Below are 21,896 nucleotides of genomic sequence, written 5' to 3'. Positions count from 1 at the left end.
AATCCCCTCACTATGAAGGTCAACATGCCATTTTGCTTTCTTAACCGCCTGCTGTACCTGCATGCCAACCTTCAATGAATGATGTACCATGACACCCAGGTCTCGTTGCACCTTCCCTTTTCCTAATCTGTCACCATTCAGATAATAGTCTGTCTCTCTGTTTTTACCACCAAAGTGGATAACCTCACATTTATCCACATTATACTTCATCTGCCATGCATTTGCCCACTCACCTAACCAAGTCACACTACAGCCTCATAGCATCCTCCTCGCAGCTCACACTGCCACCCAACTTCGTGTCATCCGCAAATTTGGAGATACTACATTTAATCCCTTCGTCTAAATCGTTAATGTACAATGTAAACAGCTGGGGCCCCAGCACAGAACCTTGCGGTACCCCACTAGTCACTGCCTGCCATTCTGAAAAGTACCTACTCTTTGCTTCCTGTCTGCCAACCAGTTCTCAATCCACGTCAGCACACTACCCCCAATCCCATGTGCTTTAACTTTGCACATTAATCTCTTGTGTGGCACCTTGTTGAAAGCCTTCTGAAAGTCCGAATACACCACATCAACTGGTGTGCATACCTGCACCTGCATGATGCAGACTGTATCAGAAGGCTGCGTTTCTGCAAAGAAGTTGTCTGAGAGATCTGGGAGTTGGTGAAACCAGACCTGCAGCCGAGAAGTATCAGGAGGACTGCTTTGTCAGTTGAAGTGAAGGTTACAGCTGCACTTTCATTCTATGCCTCCGGATCATTTCAAGCTACAACTGGGGATGTGTGCGTCATTTCTTAGCATGCAACACATGTCTCCATTCGCCAGGTCACGGCTGCACTATGCGCAGAGGAATGACTTCATCAAATACCCCATGACCGCCCAAGCAATCCATGACAGGGCTGTGGGCTTCTCAAGGATTGCTGGCTTCCCAAAAGCATACGGCTGCATTGATTGTACCCATATCGCCTTGCGAGCACCTTTGGAGGATTCCGAGATGTACAGGAACAGAAAAGGCTTCCACTCTATTAATGAGCAGCTCGTGTGTGATGACATGCATCGCATCATGTCAGTCAATGCAAGATACCCTGGCAGTACCCATGATGCGTTCATCCTACGCGACAGCACTTTATCTGCCATATTTGAGCAGCAGCCAGAAGGGCAGAGCTGGCTACTGGGAGACAAAGGGTACGGCCTCGCCACCTGGCTCATGACACCCCTATGCGTAACCCAGACGGAAGGTGACCGTCAATACAACATGTCGCATACTGCGATGCCTGGACCATTCCGGAGGCTACTTGCTGTATTCCCGAGACTGCTGGTCAGTTCATTGTTGTGTGCTGCATAACTTAGCAATCATGGGTCAGCAGCACCCGGTAGTGGAAGACCCACCTGCGGTGAGAGTGGCTGATGATAATGATGTGGAAGATGCAGGTGACGAGCAGGAGGAGGAGGGGGATGAGGATGAGGGCGAGGAAGCCATACAAGTGCCTGAGGCCGGAGCACCGGCAGAGGAGGGCGGGCCATCGTGCTCCTTTAACGATTGCTCGAGCCTTGCACCAGCAGCTCATCCGTGAACGCTTTACTGATGCCTGCGGGCTCAGCGACAACTATTTCACATGGACATGTTTATTGTTTGGAGCTGTTCCGTAATGTTGTGTTGGGTTAATGGAACATGATTCAGTTTTAATGTAAAATATATTTTGTTCAAACGTTTACAATGTACTTAACTTAACTAAAATTATTCTTGTATCAAACTTGGCTTTAATATCACTCTAAGATCACTTAAAAACTTGTAAATTTACATAACTTACAAAAAACTTTTAATTTGAGAACAGTTACAACAGTAACAATAACAACAAGCAGCTGCAGCAAAGAAAGGCTGCACCCATCTCTCATCCCCTTATTCTAAGACCGCCCGCTGCGCTTGGTCTTGTACTCTCCAGCACCCCTGCCCGCAGGCGGTGACACAGTGTTTTTGGGCTTGGCACCAAGCTTATTCCTTTCAACATCTCGGGTACTGCGCACCTCGAGGGTCCAGGGTGTCAGCGTCAGGCCGCAAGTTGGAGGGCCCAGGCGGCAAGCTGGTGGGCCCGGCTTGGGGCTCTTCAGAGGCTGGTGTGGGGATTGCAGTGGGAGTGGCAGTTGATTCTGTCAATGGGTGTGGGATCTGGGCGTGTTCCCTTATTGCAGCAGCTAACTCTCTCATGCACCCTGACAGTGTCTCAACGGACTGCAACAATCCTTCCCTAATGGCCAGTACTACCTCGGACATTCCCTCCCTCATGGCCAGTGACGTGGTTTGTACTACCTCGGACATTCCCTCCCTCATGGCCAGTGACGTGGTTTGTACTGCCTCCGACATTCCCTCCCTCACAGCCACTATTCCCTCACTCATGGTCCCAGCGTGTGGTTACTTCTCCTGACAGTTCCGCTACCTCATCACTCACTCCACTGATGGTGTCCAGGAGTGATCAGGTAAGGTCAATGCTTTCCGCACTCAATGACATAATCTGAAACACATCTGTTACATCCTGCATCTCAGGAGAGTGTGGTCGAGCTCTCCTTCCCCTCCTCACCCTGGGTGTACCTCGCTGCATCCCACTGGGACCCGCAGCCTAGGACAGTGGGGCCCTGGGTGTGCCTTGCTGCACCCCACTACTGGGGCCCACAACCTCGGAAGGTGTGAAACTATGGACTGTCCCAAAATATTAATCATGGAAGGGGCTGGCACCTCCATGAGCGACACGTCCTCCATATTCAGTACAACAGTGGGAGCTTCATCCAGCTCAGTCCACTCCCTCCTCCCTACCCCCCTCCCCCCCCCTATGTTCTTGGTCAAGAGGGTTGGATTGTAAGATATTCTCCTCTTCAGGCTCATTCTCGTCTGAATCTTCTGCATCGTCAGGGTTGGCCTCAAGGTCTGAAAAATAGAACAGAACAGACAAATGGTTAGCAGCAGAGGAGGGGACAGGATGAATGGCATGAGTAGGCTCAATCATCGCAGGCCAGGCAGCAGGTTGATTTGAAGGGCCACAATGAATTTGCAGGACTTACCCTCTCCATCGAGTGTGGGCCCAGCTTGTGTAGTACTGATTGATGGGTCCTGCCTGGAGAAAAACAAAGCAGCGACCCTCTCTTCCAAGGGTGTCATTGGGTGCAGATTTGCTGGGCCTCCTCCTATTCGAGTTCATGTCCTTTTGTTGTGTGCCACTTTCCACTGCAAAGATGAAAATGCAACTTTTTAAAGAGAGGGTGTCTTTCTGTTGAGTGGGACATATACAGCTGGTCACATTTACAATTGCATTGAATAAATGAAAATATTACTTACACTAACTACTTGACCAAGGTCCTGCCATTTCTTTTTACACTGGCTTCCAGATCTCGTGGTGTTCAGCATTGCGCAGTAATCTTCTGCAACTTGGTTCCCAGTGTTTCTTCATTTCTTTTGGTGGAGCTTTTGTGTGACCTCTGCTGGTATCCAGCTCCTGCCATCTGTTCTCAATCACAGTAACTAATGCTTCCACTTCTTCCAGCAAGAAATTCTTGGTCCTTGGTCCGCAGTGCATCTTGTATTGGTCTAGCTGTGATTTTTCCAATGCTCTCACACAGCACTCCTTTCACACTCTCACACTCTCTCACACACACACGCGCACAAAAAACTGGCTCTTTAAAAATGGCCGATTGTCAAATCCGAGCTGTACTGAGCATGCGCGTCCATTGGGACGATATCATAAACGTAAATTTTTGTTTCCCCGCGCATGTGCAGAAGGTGCGGTATTGTTTTTTGACGCAGACAGCAGGCTCCACATCACCACTGTGGAAATGTATTTTTATCTAAGCTGATACCATACGGTATTTGTGTGCCCCTTGCAATATATATATCAAAATGGAGTCCTGGTCTTTCCAGAACTTTCTGCATTTTAGCAGTCAGCTTGCATAAACAGCTAAACCTGGTTTGAGATGGCTGATGGCCATCAGACAGCTAGGAGACAAGTCATGCTGAGACAAGTACCCCCCCATGGTGCTCTCCTATTATCTACACGACAAGAGTTCCATGTCACCCCACCTTTTTCTATGTACTCAAACCACCAGCCACTATCTCTTGTAGAGACCTCATCCTTTTGATGTAAACGATAAACTGACCAGGAAATTGAACAATCCTGACACAATACAAGACAGGTGATAGCCCATTACCTATGACTCATGGAGTAATGGCCGGCTGGCCAACTGATAACCCTGACAAAAGGAAATATCTGTAAACCATGTCAGGACCAGGATATAGTAATTAACTCTTTATCTGTATTCACTGACTGAGAGACAGAGCAATACACAGGGAGAGGCCATAACTTGGGTTTTACTGTATAAATATCTTGTGAAACTGTACCATTTCGGAGGTGTTCACTTAGCCCTTGACTGAGTGTAACCTGCCCTTTGCTAGCAAGCGAATTAAAGAAACTTCTGCCGGAGCTGTAAGTGTCGGAGTCATTCTTTTCGGAGGTCGAGATTTCGACACCCCCCCCCCACCCCCACCCCTGAGGAAACTGGACACGCTGCCTAGTGCCAAATTCAAATTATATAAATCGGGGAAAGTTTGGCAAAATATTTCTGGTGCATTTCTGGCCTAGAAAACCCTGCGTAACTCTGGCAATGCGCCAGAAAACGGGCTTGAGGAAAATTGAGCCCATTGTAAATAAATGTGTTTAAATCCTACCATGGCCTTGATTCTCTCCATCTCTGTATCCCCGTCCAGCGCTACAACCACTAAACATTCTGTTCCTCTGATGCTGGCCTTTTGGGCATGCCCTCCTATTGGTGGCCATACCATCAGCCACCTGGGCCCCACAATTTAGAACTTGCTCACTAAACCCCTCCACTTCCTTCAAGACCATCCTTTGATCAGGTGCTTGATCACCGCTAATATCTGGTTCTTTGGCTCAGTTTCAGTTTTTTCCCTCATGTCTCTGAAGTGCCTTGGGACTTACTTTAAAAAGGTGCTACATAAAGGGAAATTGTAACTGTTGTATAATTCAGAACACAAAAACAATCAAGATTTTAGATCAACATAGTAAACAAAGTGGAGTATCACTACAGTGCTCAAAAGGTTGCTGCAATCTAATTTTACAGAACTTAATGCCTGACCATTTGTATTAAATTAACTTAATGCAATGAAAACAACGTACTCTACTTACAGGAAGTCCTGAAATATCAGAGTATTTTCTGGCCGGTTTAAAGGAAGGAAGAGCATCAATGCTGCAATCTGAAGATTAAAAAAAGGAATTAAATGTTGCCGAGATCAGCATATGACTAGGTGAATATTTAGTATCCTTAAAGCAGCTAGAAAAGTCGATACATGAACATAATCTATGAATTTATAAATTATGGAAACTATAACAATTGCTCAAAAGATACATTTATTACAGTAGAATGCTAGCAGGCTTCTTTCTGCATCAGCAAAGAATACATAATTAGCAAGACCACTTATTCCCCCCCCCCCAATAATCATTTTTTCCTTAATAAATGGGCATGTGCCAAGCCCACAACCTTATTAAATAATATTACTCACAAACTAAGAACTTGTTATTTTGAGAGAGCACAATTACAACACTTCTTATAACACCTTTGTGGTGAAACAACAATAGAAACTTAAACCCACAATTACAAAGTGGCAATACAATGTTTTCCAATTGATTTGCGTGCAGTGATTGTTTAATTCAAGGTGACAAATTTTAATGTTAAGAATTGTAAATTAAAACATTCAGTCGTGATATTTTCAAAGCAAATGTATCAATTTTGTTGATACATAACAACTATTTTAAATAAATAGCGATGGAAAGTAATTATCTTTAGGTTTCTCGCAATGTGGCATGATGTAACAATGCAAAATTCATTTTTCCATATCAGGTTGTATTTTATTAATTTATAACTTAACCAAACATATCTGTTATTCCACAGACTTTATGATTACAACCAAATAATTTTGTTGCAATGAATCTGACTGCATTTTGGGACCATTTCTTTGTGATGATGTTTTTCACTATTTTCAAAAATGTTCCCCTTGTATAGGTTATTAGCACGTGCACGTTTGTCAAATCATATGATGGAATCAGGATTAAATATAGTAGAAAAGTGGTGTATGTGCATTATTATTGCCTTGGTAAGAGATCAAATTAAAACAAATTTGATATTGCTTACAAGCTTAACATTTTACACCACATTTTAACTACAAATTGACCAGTGATTTGGGAAACAGCAGTGAAGAAGCAGATGGCAGAATCTGAACCAGTAACAATTAAAAATATGAATGGAAAGATTCCACCATGGAAGGTTGGTATAATTTTATGTAAATTTTGAATATATTTAAAAACATAAAAAAGGTAGTGAGATGTCAAAGAAGCTCACAGTTAGGATCATTCAGTTTCCATGGTAACATCCTCTCTGTTGCAAGAATTTGTTTCAGATTTTTCCAAACACGGCTCTTCTTCCCAGCACCTGCGCCACCAATGCCAGAATGCTAGAAGTTAAAACACCAAAGAAAAACATTAGATAGCTATTTACTGTGCTATTACTTTTGACAACACTTATTCTAACCTATTCATGCAATCAATAAGCTATCATTTGAATTTTCAGTTCCAACAAAAATCTCTTTGAATCTGCTCAGAGCTTTCTCACCAGATATAAGTTAAGGAAACTGAAGCTCAGTGCGATGTTCAAATAATGAACAAACATATTGCAAAGTTTTCAAACATGCCGTTTCAGTATATATTTCTGGCAATCTAAATGGCTTACTTGACATGGCACAATAAGAGTACATTTTCATTGCAATACTCTCCTAAGGAAAATAAGTTGATTTGCCATGGTGAAAATACAACCACGAACAAAGGCAACATGCCATGACCACAGTTCAAAAGTAGCTCTAAAATGTTCAACATCTCTTATATTTAGAGTTTGAAAAAAAGTGAATTTAATTATGTAACCATTATTATGACCTATATATCACTTTATGCTGTAAACATAGGCGTGGACACAATGGGATATTCTTCTCTCTAGTGGGTGCACCTGCTTCATAATCTGATGTTACACTGAATGTAGACCAATGATGGGTTGTGATGGGTTTTCAGTCTCTACCGGAATATTTGTTGCAACAGAGCAAATACACGAGAAAGAAAACAGAACATAGCTTAAAATCAGCCACAAAACAAACTGGTTCCAGTGTTATTGGTCATTTTTAAATATATACTTGACAACCATCACCCATGCAATGTTCAGATAGTCCCTTCTTTTAAACTTTAAAGGAGGGAAGGAGGCAAAAAAAAATCACCGATTTTCAGTGGCCAGAAAATGTTATTATTTATAAATATCGATCTGGGATGAGAACACTTAACCAAAACTTTCTCTTGCTGTTAAAATGTCTTATCTAGCTTTGGCAACATTAGATCAGTGAAACTGAATTAAAACCAGTTTTCATCCTTGTGCATCTTCCCAATTTGCTTCAATTTACTTAACACACAAGCAGGATTTCTTATACATGAACATATTTAATATTTAACGTTATATTTATTAACAATGAGGTTTTACTTTAAAAACAGATAAGATATTATGCAACAGATGAATATTGAATAGACTGGATACATGCAATGCTACACCTGTTGTGCAGCACGAGCTCATGATTCCACAGAGACTGCAATATGTTTACTATTGCAGCATTATATGAAGTTATCCACTAAAATAGAACGGCATGTTCCACACAATTAGGTGGGGCCTTCAGAGAATATACCCTGTGGTCACACAACATTGCGCAGCAAGGTTCAGGAAATGAGCTGACGTGTCTCAATTGCATTGCTCAGGTTTAGTACCTGGAGCAGCTTGTCAAAACAGGTGTCTTATCATAGCTACCAAAGAAGGCTTTCATAATGTTGTAAAAGCACAAGGGTGTATTTGAAATATAACATTACCCATTGCATAACAAGCAGTTTGATCTTCCTGATTAGAAGATGCAAGAACAGGCCAATCACACAGCAGGAGTTATGCATTTGGTTATTTAAGCAAATATATAGCAAACCATGACAATGAATAAACACAAATTGCAGGATAAATGATTAGTGCACAGGAACCTTATTTGCTTCGTACATGCAATTATTCCTATCTATTGAAATACATAGCGATTACAAGAAATCAGGCCATTCGGCCGACACAGTCTGTGTCGGTGTTTTCCTGCCACAAGAACAAATAGTTCCACTCAACAGGTTTCCATATCCTTTCAAGCTCTTTTCCTTCATTTATCTATCCAAACTAATCTTGAATGTTCATAGTTTCTGCCTCAACCACCAACTCGAAGTAAATTCCATAACTCAAGTCTTTGTAAAATAAAAGTTTATCCTACCCTCTTTTCAAAATCTTTTACATTTAATGTTGTAATTATGGCCCCTTATTCTTGACCCCCCAACTACTGGAAATAGTCTGCTTTTATCTACCTTGTTCCATCTTTTTTGAATTTTAAACACTTCTATCAGATCACTCCCTAATCTGCATTGTTCGAATGAAAACAAGGCAGTTTTCAACAACAATTTGCAATTCTAACGCACTTTTAACATAGTAAAGCGTCCCAAAACGCTTCACAGGAGCGTTAAACAAAATTTGACACTGAGCCACAAAGAGATATTAGGGCAGATGATCAAAAGCCTGGTCAAAGAGGTAGTTTCAAGTCTGCCTTTGTCAATTCCGTTCCATTCTACAGATGATACCCTATAGGTATCCTTCTATATGCCCACAATGGCATCCACTTCTGATTTTCCCAAAGCCATGACTCAAACTGCATTACCCTTTTGAACATCCCAACCAGTTCATTCCCTAGGAATTAACTTCTCTAACCTCTATCATCATCATCATCGGCAGTCCCTCGGAATTGAGGAAGACTTGCATCCACACTTAACTGGAGTTCTTAGGTGGCTGAACAGTCCAATACAAGAACCACAGTCTCTGTCACAGGTGGGACAGATAGTCATTGAGGGAAAGGGTGGGCAGGGAGCCCGATTTGCCACACGCTCTTTCTGCTGCCTGCGCTTGATTTCTGCATGCTCTCGGCGATGAGACTCTAAGTGCTCAGCACCCTCCCGGTTGCACTTCCTCCACTTAGGGCGGTCTTTGGCCAGGGACTCCCAGGTGTCAGTGGAAATGTTGCACTTTAATAGGGAGACTTTGAGGGTGTCCTTGTAACGTTTCCTCTGTCCACCTTTGGCTCATTTGCCGTGAAGGAATTCAGAGTAGAGCACTTGCTTTGGAAGTCTTGTGTCTGGCATGCGAACAATGTGGCCTGCCCAGCGGAGCTGATCAAGTGTTGTCTGTGTTTCAATGCTGGGGATGTTGGCCTGGTCGAGGACGCCAAGGTTGGTGCGTCTGTCCTCCCAGGGGATTTGTAGGAACTTGCAGAGACATTGTTGGTGGTATTTCTCCAGCGACTTGAGGTGTCTACTGTACATGGTCCATGTCTCTGAGCCATAGAGGAGGGTGGGTATTACTACAGCCCTGTATAACATGAGCTTGGTGGCAGTTTTGAGGGCCTGGTCTTCAAACATTCTTTTCCTCAGGCGGCCGAAGGCTGCACTGGCGCGCTGGAGGCGTTGTTGAATCTCGTCATCAATGTCTGCTCTTGTTGATAAGAGGCCTCCAAGGTATGGGAAATGGTCCACGTTGTCGAGAGCCGTACCGTGGATCTTGATGACCTGGGAGGGGGGGGGGGGCGGGGGGTGCAGTGCTGTGCGGCGAGGACAGACTGGTGGAGGACCTTTGGGTCTTGCGGATGTTTAGCGCAAGGCCCATGCTTTCGTACGCCTCAGTAAATACGTCGAATATGTCCAGGAGTTCAGCCTTTGTATGTGCGCAAATGCAGGCGCCGTCCGTGAACTGTAGTTAGACAACAGAGGTTGGGGTGGTCTTGGACCTGGCCTGGAGACGGCGAAGGATCAACAGGTTCCCACTGGTTCTGTAGTTTAGTTCCACTCCAGCAGGGAGCTTGTCAACTGTGAGGTGGAGCATGACAGCGAGGAAGATTGAGAAGAGGGTTGGGGCAATGACGCAGCCCTGTTTGACCCTGGTCCAGACATGGATGGGGTCTATAATGGATCCGTTGGTAAGGATCATGGCCTGCATGTTGTCATGGAGCAGGTGGAGGATGGTGACAAACTTTTGGGGGCATCCAAAATGGAGCAGGACGCTCCATAGGCCCTCGTCATAGACAGTGTCAAAGGCCTTTGTAAGATCGAAGGCGGCCATGTATAAGGCCTGGTGTTGTTCACTGCATTTTCCCTGCAGCTGTCGCGCTGCAAAAATCATGTCTGTCATGCCCGTAGGGGACAAAATCCGCACTGCAACTCCAGGAGGAGCTCCTCAACCACAGGGAGAAGACGGTTGAGGAGGACTCTAGCGACGACTTTCCCAGTGGCTGATAACAGGGAGATTCCTCTGTAGTTGCCGCAGTCGGACTTGTCCTCTTTTTTTAAAGATGGTCATGATTACGGCATCTGAGATCTCCTGGCATGCCCTCCTCCCTCAAGATGAGAGAGATGAGGTTGTGTATTCGCGCCAACGGTGTCTCTCCACCATATTTCAGTGCCTCAGCAGGGATTCCATCCGCTCCCGTAGCCTTGTTTTTCATCATCATAGGCAGTCCCTCGAAACAAGGATGACTTGCTTCCACGCCAAAAAAGGATAAGTTCACAGGTGTTCCAATGAAGGACCTAAAATTCCAGGTCCTGAAGGGTGGAAGATGCTTGTGCGTGGATTTTTTATTAACGTGTGGTGGCTGTTGCTGGTGTGGCAAGGATTACCCAAGACGACTGGAGACCTGCTCTGCTGCACGGACCTAATGCGCACACATATCGTAGCGTGGGCTGGCTTGTGCTGCCCCTGGGCTCCTGGCCCCAAACTCACGCCTCTCCTGGGCCCCGCTCACGTCGCTCCACAGTCTCTCGCTGCTCCTTCTCCCCGACCTTGCCGCTCCTGCTGTACCTGCCCATGCTCCAATCATCGACCTGGACCTTGATGAAGTCACTCTTCGCTGCTGCCGCAGTTCGTGCTGCTTCCTGAAGTAGTATGCCTCCACGCCGCTCCCAGTCACCGCACCTTTTTAAGCCCTCATTGTCTATTACCCTCATAAGCACAAAAGCTGTTGCCAAGATCACCTCCTTTTTCTCCTCACTTAGCTTTTACCCTGAATGAAACCTCATCCTCAGGTGATATGTGGAATAGATACCCAAGTATTCTATATGGTTTGTAAAAGTAGAAGCAACAATTACTGGTCACAAATAAAGAATGGTCACTCGGGTAAGAAACTTGAGTACAACTGGAACCCACTGAACTTTACTCCAGCAAGAATAAACACAAGAACATAAGAAATAGGCCATTTGGCCCCTTGAGCCTGCTCCGCCATTCAATAAGATCATGGCTGATCTGATCATGGACTCAGCTCCATTTCCTGCCCCCTCCCCACAACCTTTGTTTCCCTTATCACTCAAAAAATCTGTCTATCTCCTCCTTAAATATATTCAATGACTCAGCCTCCACAGCTCTCTGGGGCAGAGAATTCCATAGATTTACAATCCTGAGAAGAAATTTCTCCTCATTTCAGTTTTAAATGGGCGGCCCCTTAATCGAAATCTATGTCCCCTAGTTTTAGTTTCCCCTGTGAGTGAAAATATCCTCTCTGCATCCACCTTGTCGAGCCCACTCATTATCTTCCATGTTTCAATAAGATCGCCTCTCATTCTTCTGAACTGCAATGTGTAAAAGCCCAACCTACTCAACCTTAACTTATAAGTCAACCCCCTCATCTCCGGAATCAACCTAGTGAACCTTCTCTGAACAGCCTCCAATGCAAGTATATTCTTCCTTAAATACGGAGACCAAAACTGTACGCAGTACTCCAGGTGTGGCCTCACCAATACCCTGTAGAGTTGTAGCAGGACTTCTCTGTTTTTATACTCTATCCCCCTTGCAATAAAGGCCAACATTCCATTTGCCTTGCTGATTACTTGCTGTACCTGCATACTAACTTTTTGTGTTTCATGCACAAGGACCCCCCCCCCCCCGCAAGTCTTTCTGTACTGCAGCACTTTGCAATTTTTCTCCATTTAAATTAGAATTTGCTTTTCTATTTTTTCTGCCAAAGTGGATAACCTCATTTTTTCCCACATTATACTCCATCTGCCAAATTGTTGCCCACTCACTTAGCCTGTCTATATCCTGATTTTGTGTCCTCCTCACAATTTGCTTTCCACCCATCTTTGTATCATCAGCAAACTTGGCTACATTACACTCAGTCCCTTCACCCAAGTCATTAATATAGATTGTAAATAGTTGAGGACCCAGTACCGATCCCTGCGGCACCCCATTAGTCACTGTTTGCCAACCGGAAAATGACCCATTTATCCCGACTCACTGTTTTCTGTTAGTTAACCAATCTTCTATCCATGCTAATATATTACCCTCAACCCCTTGAGCATTTATCTTGTACAGTAACCTCTTATGTGGCACCTTATCGAATGCCTTGTGGAAATCCAAATACACCACATCCACTGGTTCCCCCTTATCCACTCTGCTCGTTACATCCTCAAAGAACTCCAGCAAATTTGTCAAACATGATTTCCCTTTCATAAAATGTTGCGAGTTATGATCTATCTCCTTAAATGTGTGCCACTGCTCATCAACCGTCCCATTCTTTAGTCTATTTTCCCAGTCCACTTTAGCCAACTCTACCCTCATACCTTTGTAGTCTCCTTTATTTAAGCTTAGTACGCTGGTTTGAGAACCAACTTTCTCACCGTCCAACTGAATTTGAAATTCAACCATATTATGGTCACTCAGTCCTAGAGGATCTTTTACTATGAGATCATTTATTAATCCTGCCTCATTACACAGTACTAGATCTAAGATTTTTTAAATGTTAAATATTAATTTCTTCCAGTGTTACTGATGAGTATATTCATCTTGATGCTATCCAGTTATGGAGCTGTCCGGGAGTGCGAAATGGTATATGGCAGTCATGTTAAAACTCATTTTGGGGTTAAACTGAATTAGAGGAATAACTGGACTCTGCAAAATTAATATAGCCATCCCAGCATTATATTCCTCTGCAGGAAGGCCATTGCTATCCAAGTCATCAGAAGCATGTGTAATGTGTAATGGGCCAATAATATGTTTTACAAACAACCAAAATAACATTTCCGCTTTTCTAATCCACAGCACAAAAATCTATTGACAATTATCAAGCTCTTACAGGATTGAAACCATGTTTTGAATAACGGAAAGGGGAAAATCAAAAAAGGGTTTATAGTCACTATGGAATTTACTACTGCTAGTAAAACAAACTTACAATAAAATTTGGATCCTTAAATACCAGAGGTTTTATCGTAGGTTCTCCTTGTCTTGGGCTAGTATCTGTAGCCAAACTTTTATTTTCACCAATGGAATCCAATATAATAGTCTATAAAATAAAAGGAAACTGTAAATTCAAGACATTTCACCCTGACTGTTTAGCTGTGTAAAAAAAAACCTGTTAGTTTTCTGTGTAAAAAAAAAAGTTTCTTCTTAAATCAATCTGGGTATAAATCACAGATCTAATATTTACAGTCAAGTCCTCAGGGTTTGCATTTAACGTTCTCATTCTGATTTGCAACATAAAGGCCTGGATTTTCGGCTTTCTCCGTTACAGGGCGAAAATGTAAGCGATGTAAAAATTACCTATCTTTGCTCCGTTACCAATCTAAGGCCTAACTTTCGGCATTTGGGGTCTGCGGCAGGTGCAAAGGGGGGGCGTTGCACTATTATTTGGGGCGCAAAAACGCGATCCTCGTCAACTTTAGTGCGGGGCCAGGAGCACTGCGAGAGAGGCCTTGGGCGAGGGAGGGGAAATTCAATAAAACATTCAAAAAACATTACGGTGCTTCCAAGTGCCACCACAGAAAAGGAACCAAGGATCGCAACCGGGCTTTCGCCGTGGAGGGTGAAAACGCGGCGAAAACCAGGTCGCAAACCACCCGAAAATGTTCAATGTAGATCTCAAGTCATTCCCACTCAATCAAGGAAACACTTAGACAATTATAAAAATGATCTTAAATGTTGTCAGGCAGCTGTCAGAGTGACCATAAAAAAGTTTGTTGGCTTTCCCAACAACATTTCTGCAGTTAAGGTTGGCACGTAGTTTACAATTAAACAGAGGCATGTATTTAACAGATTATAATTTCATTCAAATGAAAAATACTATTTCAGCAACTTTAGGCAAGATTTGCAGCTTTTAAAAAATAAAAACTTAATTGTAAACTGTTAAAAATAAATATGCACAAACTCCATTAGTGCAGTGCACACTCTGTGCATTAAAAAGGTTTCTCCTGCCCATGTTCTACATCTGTTACATTTAAGATTAAATGTATGTTCCCGCAAACTAGAACCTTCAACAACCAAAAAATAGTCTGTTTCTATGCTTCTATCCACTTGATCCCACCCTTCAGAATTTTAAACACCTCTATCAAATCGCCCAGTAATCTGCTCTTTTCTAACAAATACAACCACAACTTTTCAAGTCTTAGTACTTTTATTATTCATACCAGGTAACATGTTAGTGAATTTGCATTGTAAGCTCTCTAAAGCCCCAATATCCTTTCTATAGTATGGAGTCCAATACTGCACATGGTACTCTGCTCTTGTGCTCTATGTTAAATGTATATACATTAAAAGAACAATCTAAGGTTAATATATAGATTTATCATTACAGCGAGGAAGAGAGCGGAGAAGGGGTAAGCGGGGAGAGGAGGAGGGGATTGGGGGGGGGGGGGGAATGGAGAGGGGTAAGGCAACAATGTAGATGGAGGGAGTTTGCAAAACATCAAAGCTGGATGGCAGTGGTGTCCAAAATATTCCCAGTTGCCCGACAATAACTGTAAACAGCTGGGTTGGGGAGAACGGTGGTGGCTTGATAGTCAATCAAGAGCGGCAGAGCTGGCCGACAATTGATCTGTGTGGGGGCGGGGGTGGTTGTGAACTACCCCTGACTGACACACACTCTGCAATTGGGGCTGTTGGATGTTATCAAGGCAGTAATTATGCATGCAATTATCTGGTCCCAACTTCTTTCCCATTCTACAGACAGATGCACAACTTTGGGTGTGGTGAAAATAGGGTTGGCTATAATTCATATTTGGGAGGCAGGCACAGGTGTTTCAGGTAGATCAGATCGCCTCGAAGTAAATCACAAAAACCCACGGAACAACTCCACTTATAGCTCTAGTTATCAACTCAGAATACATTATATTTGTGCAGAATGGAGAGCGAATGTTGTCCAGTCCAGAGGGGACAGTATGAGATCACACATAATTCAGACCTTGGGCGCAATTTTTGGTTTGCTGGACTGCGGGGTGGGGAGATAGAAAGCCCCACAGTACAAGCGTGTCTGAAAAGAACTATCCTATTCATTTTTCATAGGGAGACTGCTGAAACTCTAAACTGTAATTGCAATCTCTTTATAATTGATGAGCTAAAAGCTGAATCTTGCTCACAGGATTGATGGGCTCATAGATTTAAGATAGCTTGTTGACTAAGGGTAAAGGAGGCAGGAGAGAGGACAGTTATGGTGCAGAAAAGCTGGGGTTATCTTTGCCCTCCAGGATGATCGTGAAAGTAGTAGATGGCTTTGGTAGGAGCGCATGGCCCACAGTGCTCCACAATCTACAGTCCTGAATGCCAATTTCTCTTTCTAAAATTTGTCCCATTTCAATATTGTGCTTTTTTTGTACAAGTTCCTTCTATTCAGACCTTAAAATTATTGGGTCCAAGTTTCTAGCCGCGCCTAGAACGGTGCAGTCCCGACCTGGACGTCCGTTTTTCGCGCCACAAAGTGCGCCTAAAAAAACCCTCCGTATTCTCCACCTCCCTGCAGGTCCTCTGGCCCTCGGCGCAGCGCAGCAGGAGCTGTAGGGGGCGGAGCCAGGTCCCTGCACTGAAAACAGTGCCTGGACCTCTGCACATGCGCGCTACAGTGGGCGCGCAAGTGCAGTAGCTCCAGGCGCCCGAAACTGTGTGGGAGGGGCCGAAGCACGCAGCCCCTAGCCCTGGCCGAATGGCCTCACTGGGGCTGCATGAATAAGGCTCCTCCCACGGCCAGCTCCTGCTTCCTCTCGACCCGACTCGACTCCCGCTTCCGGACCGGACACCGACCTGACTCCCGCTCTCTCCCCGGCCCGTTCAGCCTCCTCCCCCCCCCCCCGAATCTCCTTCCCACCCCCCCCCCCCCCCCCATCATCTCCTTCCCACCCCTCCCTCTGTCCCTCTATCCCCCTCCTCCCCCCGCTGTCAGAAACACAGACACACACAGACAGACAGAGAGATAGAGACTCTGACAGAGACACACTGGGGGGGGGGGGGGGGGGGGGGGGCAATCCCAGCATGCTGTTGGAGGGCTCCCGGTACTGCAGTCGGTAAATAGAAAATGTTTTATTTATTGATTTAAAAAAAAAAAATATTTCTTATTAATTTTTTTTGATTGATTTATTGGTTGATTTATTGATGTATTTATCATTTATTATTGATGATGGCTCTTTATTTGTAAAACTGAAGTGTTTAATGTTTGTAAACTTCCCTTTAAACCCCCCACCATTCCCTACGCCTGATTTTCTAAAGTGTAGACAAGGTTTTTTCGAGCGTACAAAAATCTTCACTTACTCCATTCTAAGTTAGATTGGAGTAAGTTTTCACTGCCGAAACTTTGAAAACAGGCGTAAGTGGCCGGACACGCACCCTTTTGAAAAAAAAATTCTGTTCCAAAGTGAAACTGTTCTAACTGACTAGAACTGGAGCAAACTAAATGGCGAGAATTCCGATTTCTAAGATACTCCGTTCTACACCAGTTGCTCCTAAAAATCAGGAACAAATCATGTGGAAACTTGGGGCCATTATATGGTCACTATGCCAGAGGACTCACTCACATTCAACTTATTTACCAGATCTATTATTTTACTCATAACTAGATCTAGCAACACCACTCCCCTTGTACATATAAACATACTGTTTGAGGAAGATGTCCCACACAATTTTTAGGAATTCCACACGCCTTTCTCCATTTATCCCCTCCTTGTCCCAATGAATGGATAATTAAAATCGCCTAGAACAATAATGCTGTTACCCCATCTCAACTCCCTGATGTTAAGAACATAAAAATCGTCCTACAGTACAACAGTGGCTACATTTCAAAAGCACTTCATTGGCTGTAAAGTGTTTTGGGATGTCCAGAGGACTTGAAAGGTGCTATGTAAATGCAAGTATTTCTTTCTATCGATCTATAGATTTCCTCTTCCGTTATCTTTCCACAATTAGGAAGTCTCGAGTACAACCCCACTAATGTAATAATCCATTTTTTTAAAAATCATTGATCACCAGCTATATTGACTGTCTGAACCTCTTTTGTGTCCTCCCTACCACACATATTTCCTCCTTCACTTACCTATTCTGTTCCCTCTAAAACTATAATCCGATATATTTTCCACTCTTACTAAGTTTGCAGGCATGTTTCTGTTAGTACTGTTAAATCCATATTTTTCTTTGAAATACTGTAATTGCTTATATCTCCAACAGACAATTGCAATATCCCCAGCTCCTATTCCCAATTTTTTGTCTGAGCCAAGTACCTCATTCCTTTACTTTAGTCTTTTCCCTGCTTATAACTGGTCAATTTGATTTCCCTCCCCTCTACTTCCTTTATTATTTCTGCAAGTGACCCCTTTTACTAAATCATTTATTTGTGTATGAACTTATCATCCAACAACAATTTGTATTTATAAAGCGTCTTTAACATAGTAAAATGTCCCAAGGCACTTCACAGGACTGTTACAATTCTACCTTCTCAACTTATATAAGAACATAAGAAATAGGAGCAGGAGTAGGCCATCTGCTCTGCCATTCAATTAGATCATGGCTGATCTGATTTTGGCCTGAACTCCACTTCCCTGCCCTCTCCCCATAACCAATGACTCCCTTATCTTTCAAAAATCTATCTAGCTCCACCTTAAATATATTCAATGACCCAGCCTCCACAACTCTGGGGTAGAGAATTCCAAAGATTCACAGCCCTGAGAGAAGAAATTCTTCCTCATTTCCATTTTAAATGGGAGACCCCTTATTCTGAAACTATGCCACCCCCCCACAGTTCTAGATTCCCCCACGAGGGGAAACATCCTCTCTGCATCTACCCTGTTAAGTCCCCTCAGAATCATGTACATTTCAATAAGATCACCCCTCAGTCTTCTAAACTCCAATGGGTATAGGCCCAACCTGCTGAATCTTTCTTCATATGACAATCCCTTCATTTCAGGTATCAACCTTATGAACCTTCTCTGAACTGCCTCCAATGAAAGTATATCCCTCCTTAAATAAAGAGACCAAAACTGTACACAGTACTCCAGGTGTGGTCTCACCAATGCCCTGTACAGTTGTAGCAGGACTTCCCTACTTTTATACTCCATCCCCCTTGCAATAAATGCCAACATTCCATTTGCTTTCCTAATTACTTGCTGTACCTGCATACTAACGTTTTGTGTTTTATGTACAAAGACCCCCTCTCTGTACCGCAGCATTTTGTAATCTCTCCCCATTTAAATAATAATTTGCCTCTTTAGTTTTCCTTCCAAAGTGGATAACTTCACATTTTCCCACATTATACACCATTTGCCAACTCACTTAGCATATCGATATCCCTTTGCAGATTCTTTGTGTCCTCCTCACTTGATCTTAGATTTTATTTTTGTTGCCTCCCATCCTCCCTAGTTCAAAATGACTCATCACTTCTCAATTTGTTCTGCCAGTATATAAACTCCCTTCCTGTTCAGAGATAGTCCAGCGTTGCAAAATGGCACCCATCTTGTCTCAAACTAGTACCCATGCCCCCCCCACAAAGTGGATACCCTCGTCCTGACAGCAACACTTTAGCCTTATTTCCCTAATCTTCCTACCCGTTGCATTCCAGCATATGGCTTTTTTGGGGGTGGGGGGAAAAGAGAGGAGGTGGCATTATCCCACTGTCTGCAGAATCTCTGTAGTGTGCTTTATCACAAGATATACATGAATGAGAGACACCATTCAACCCATCTTAGCTGATCAACTGCCAGGGCGTACTGATAAGATGGTGGAATGGACAAAAAAGTGGAAGATGGAATTCAACGTCATCAAATGGGAGATGGTATATTTTGGTGATATAAAGTAATGATTATACTCGGAGGGGTGATGTGGAGCAGCAGAGGTATTTGGGTGTTTAGTTCACAAGATCCTACACTCTACATTGGAGGAACTATTTTTTTTCCTTAAAATATAATTCCAGAATGTTTGCCTGACCACACTAACCAGAAGTCCATTCCATATATTGAACACTGTGTTAAGAATTCTATGGTAGTCCTGAATTTAATGAATGAGAACTGTGTCCCATTCTCACAATTTAGTTAGAACTAATATTCCAAATTTACCATTTCCATATTATTTACTATCTAGGATCATACCCCTAAGATCACCTCAAGGCCCCTTAAATTTTTGAAAATGGGAAACGGGTCCTTCCTCAACACAAAAAATATTTATTTTCAAAAATATGCTTGATTATGGTTCAATCTAGTGCAATTTCATTTGGTGTTTCCTTTGATCATTTGATAGTCTGCATCTCAGAGTACTTAAAGAAGTGGCCCTAGAAATAGTGGATAAGCATTGGTGATCATTTTCCAACAATCTATCAACTCTGGATCAGTTCCTATGGACTGGAGGGTAGCTAATGTAACACCACTTTTAAAAAAAGGAGGGAGAGAAAGCAGGTAATTATAGACCGGTTAGCTTGACATCAGGAGTGGGGAAAATGTTGGAATCAATTATTAAAGATGAAATAACAGCGCATTTGGAAAGCAGTGACAGGATCGGTCCAAGTCAACATGGATTTATGAAAGAGAAATCATGCTCGACAGATCTTCTAGAACTTTGAGGATGTAACCGGTAGAGTGGACAAGGGAGAACCAGTGGATGTGGTATATTTGGACTTTCAAAAGGCTTTTGTCAATGTCCCACACAAGAGATTGGTGTGCAAAATTAAAGCACATGGTATTGGTGGTAATGTACTGACGTGGATAAAGAACTGGTAGGCAGACAGGAAGCAGAGAGTCGGGATAAACGGGTGCTTTTCAGAATGGCAGGAAGTGACTAGTGGAGTGCCACAGGGCTCAGTGCTGGGACCCCAGCTATTTACAATATACATTAATGATTTAGATGAAGGAATTGAGTGTAATATCTCCAAGTTTGCAGATGACACTAAGCTGGGTGGTGCAGTGAGCTGTGAGGAGGACGCTAAGAGGCTGCAAGGTGACTTGGACAGGTTAGGCGAGTGGGCAAACGCATGGCAGATGCAGTATAATGTGGATAAATGTGAGGTTATCCACTTTGGTGGCAAAAACACGAAGGCAAATTATCTGAATGGTGGCAGATTAGGAAAAGGGGAGGTGCAATGAGACCTGGATGTCATGGTACATCAGTCATTGAAAGTTGGCATGCAGGTACAACAGGCGGTGAAGGCGGCAAATGGTATGTTGGCCTTCATAGCTAGGGGATTTGAGTATAGGAGCAGGGAGGTCTTACAGCAGTTTTACAGGGCCTTAGGCGAGGCCTCACCTGGAATATTGTGTTCAGTTTTGGTCTCCTAATCTGAGGAAGGACGTTCTTGCTATTGAGGGATGCAGCAAATGTTCACCAGACTGATTCCCAGGATGGCAGGACTGACAGATGAGGAGAGACTGGATCGACTGGGCCTGTATTCACTGGAGTTTAGAAGGATGAGGGGGGGTCTCATAGAAACATATAAAATTCTGATGGGACTGGACAGGTTAGATGCAGGAAAAATGTTCCCGATGTTGGGGGAGTCCAGAATCAGGGGTCACAGTCTAAGGATAAGCGGTAAGCCATTTAGGACTGAGATGAGGAGAAACTTCTTCATTCAGAGAGTTGTTAACCTGTGGAATTCCCTACCTCAGAGTTGTTGATGCCAGTTCATTGGATATATTCAAGAGGGAGTTAGATATGGCCCTTACGGCTAAAGAGATCAAAGGGTATTGAGAGAAAGCAGGAAAGGGGTACTGAGGTGAATGATCAGCCATGATCTTATTGAATGGTGGTGCAGGTTCGAAGGGCCAAATGGCCTACCCCTGCACCTATTTCCTATGTTTCTATGACCAGTCATGACTAATTTCAATATTACTATCAATAACGGCAATCAGTAATGAACAGAAGCAGGGAAAAATATTTGTCCCCAATGAAATGTCAACAGAAATATCAGATGCTATCAGAATAAGGAAAAAATATCACCTCCCACATGAACCCTGAGAGCTCAAGTTAAAGGGGCTGTGTACCGCAGTAGATTAGCACATGGTGTCCATTCAACTCTGGGATCTAAGTTTGAATCCAGCCTAGATCACTCACAGAATCATGGGAGAAAAGTGTCACGTAGCCCACATACAAGGGATAAAATGCCAGTGGAGTCAAAGCAAACAGAAGCCACTCATTAAAATAAACCGAGGTAATCATCTAGAGTCTCAGTCACATCTCACCTGCCACAATTTAAAAGGACTATTTTACAGTAATATTGCAGAATTTAAGCGTTATTTGCAATAATTCCATTAAAACTACAGAGGTTTTAAAACTTTGCTCTGGTGGCTGAAATAATTTTTCCTCTTAAAAGTATTACCTTGCTGGAGAGCACGAGATGACAGGGAGTAATTAAAAAAGTCAAAAAGAAAGTAGAAGGTAATAGTGCAGGGTAGTTATAGGGGTAATGATAACCAGAATATAACAGGAAGGGACAGAGCGTATAAACATAAGAGTGCATCAGAAAGTGG

At 43.3% G+C, this 21,896-nt stretch overlaps 1 protein-coding gene across 1 annotated transcript in view; it reads right to left on the bottom strand.

Annotated features, from left to right (window-relative positions):
- Nucleotides 1–21,896, bottom strand: part of ino80c (INO80 complex subunit C) — a 43,004-nt gene that overhangs the window by 10,316 nt on the left and 10,792 nt on the right. Inside the window, exons 3-5 of the mRNA XM_070881134.1 lie at nt 13,367–13,477; nt 6,400–6,511; nt 5,190–5,257 (exon numbers count right to left, since the gene is read on the bottom strand). Of these exons, the coding sequence (XP_070737235.1) occupies nt 5,190–5,257; nt 6,400–6,511; nt 13,367–13,477 (291 nt within the window). The remainder of the gene's footprint in view (nt 1–5,189; nt 5,258–6,399; nt 6,512–13,366; nt 13,478–21,896) is intronic.

The sequence above is a fragment of the Pristiophorus japonicus genome, chromosome 5 (genome assembly GCF_044704955.1).
Source record: "Pristiophorus japonicus isolate sPriJap1 chromosome 5, sPriJap1.hap1, whole genome shotgun sequence".
Lineage (NCBI taxonomy): Eukaryota > Metazoa > Chordata > Chondrichthyes > Pristiophoridae > Pristiophorus > Pristiophorus japonicus.
The sequence above is the reverse complement of the archived record's forward strand: the minus strand, read 5'-3'. Positions and strand labels throughout refer to the sequence as shown.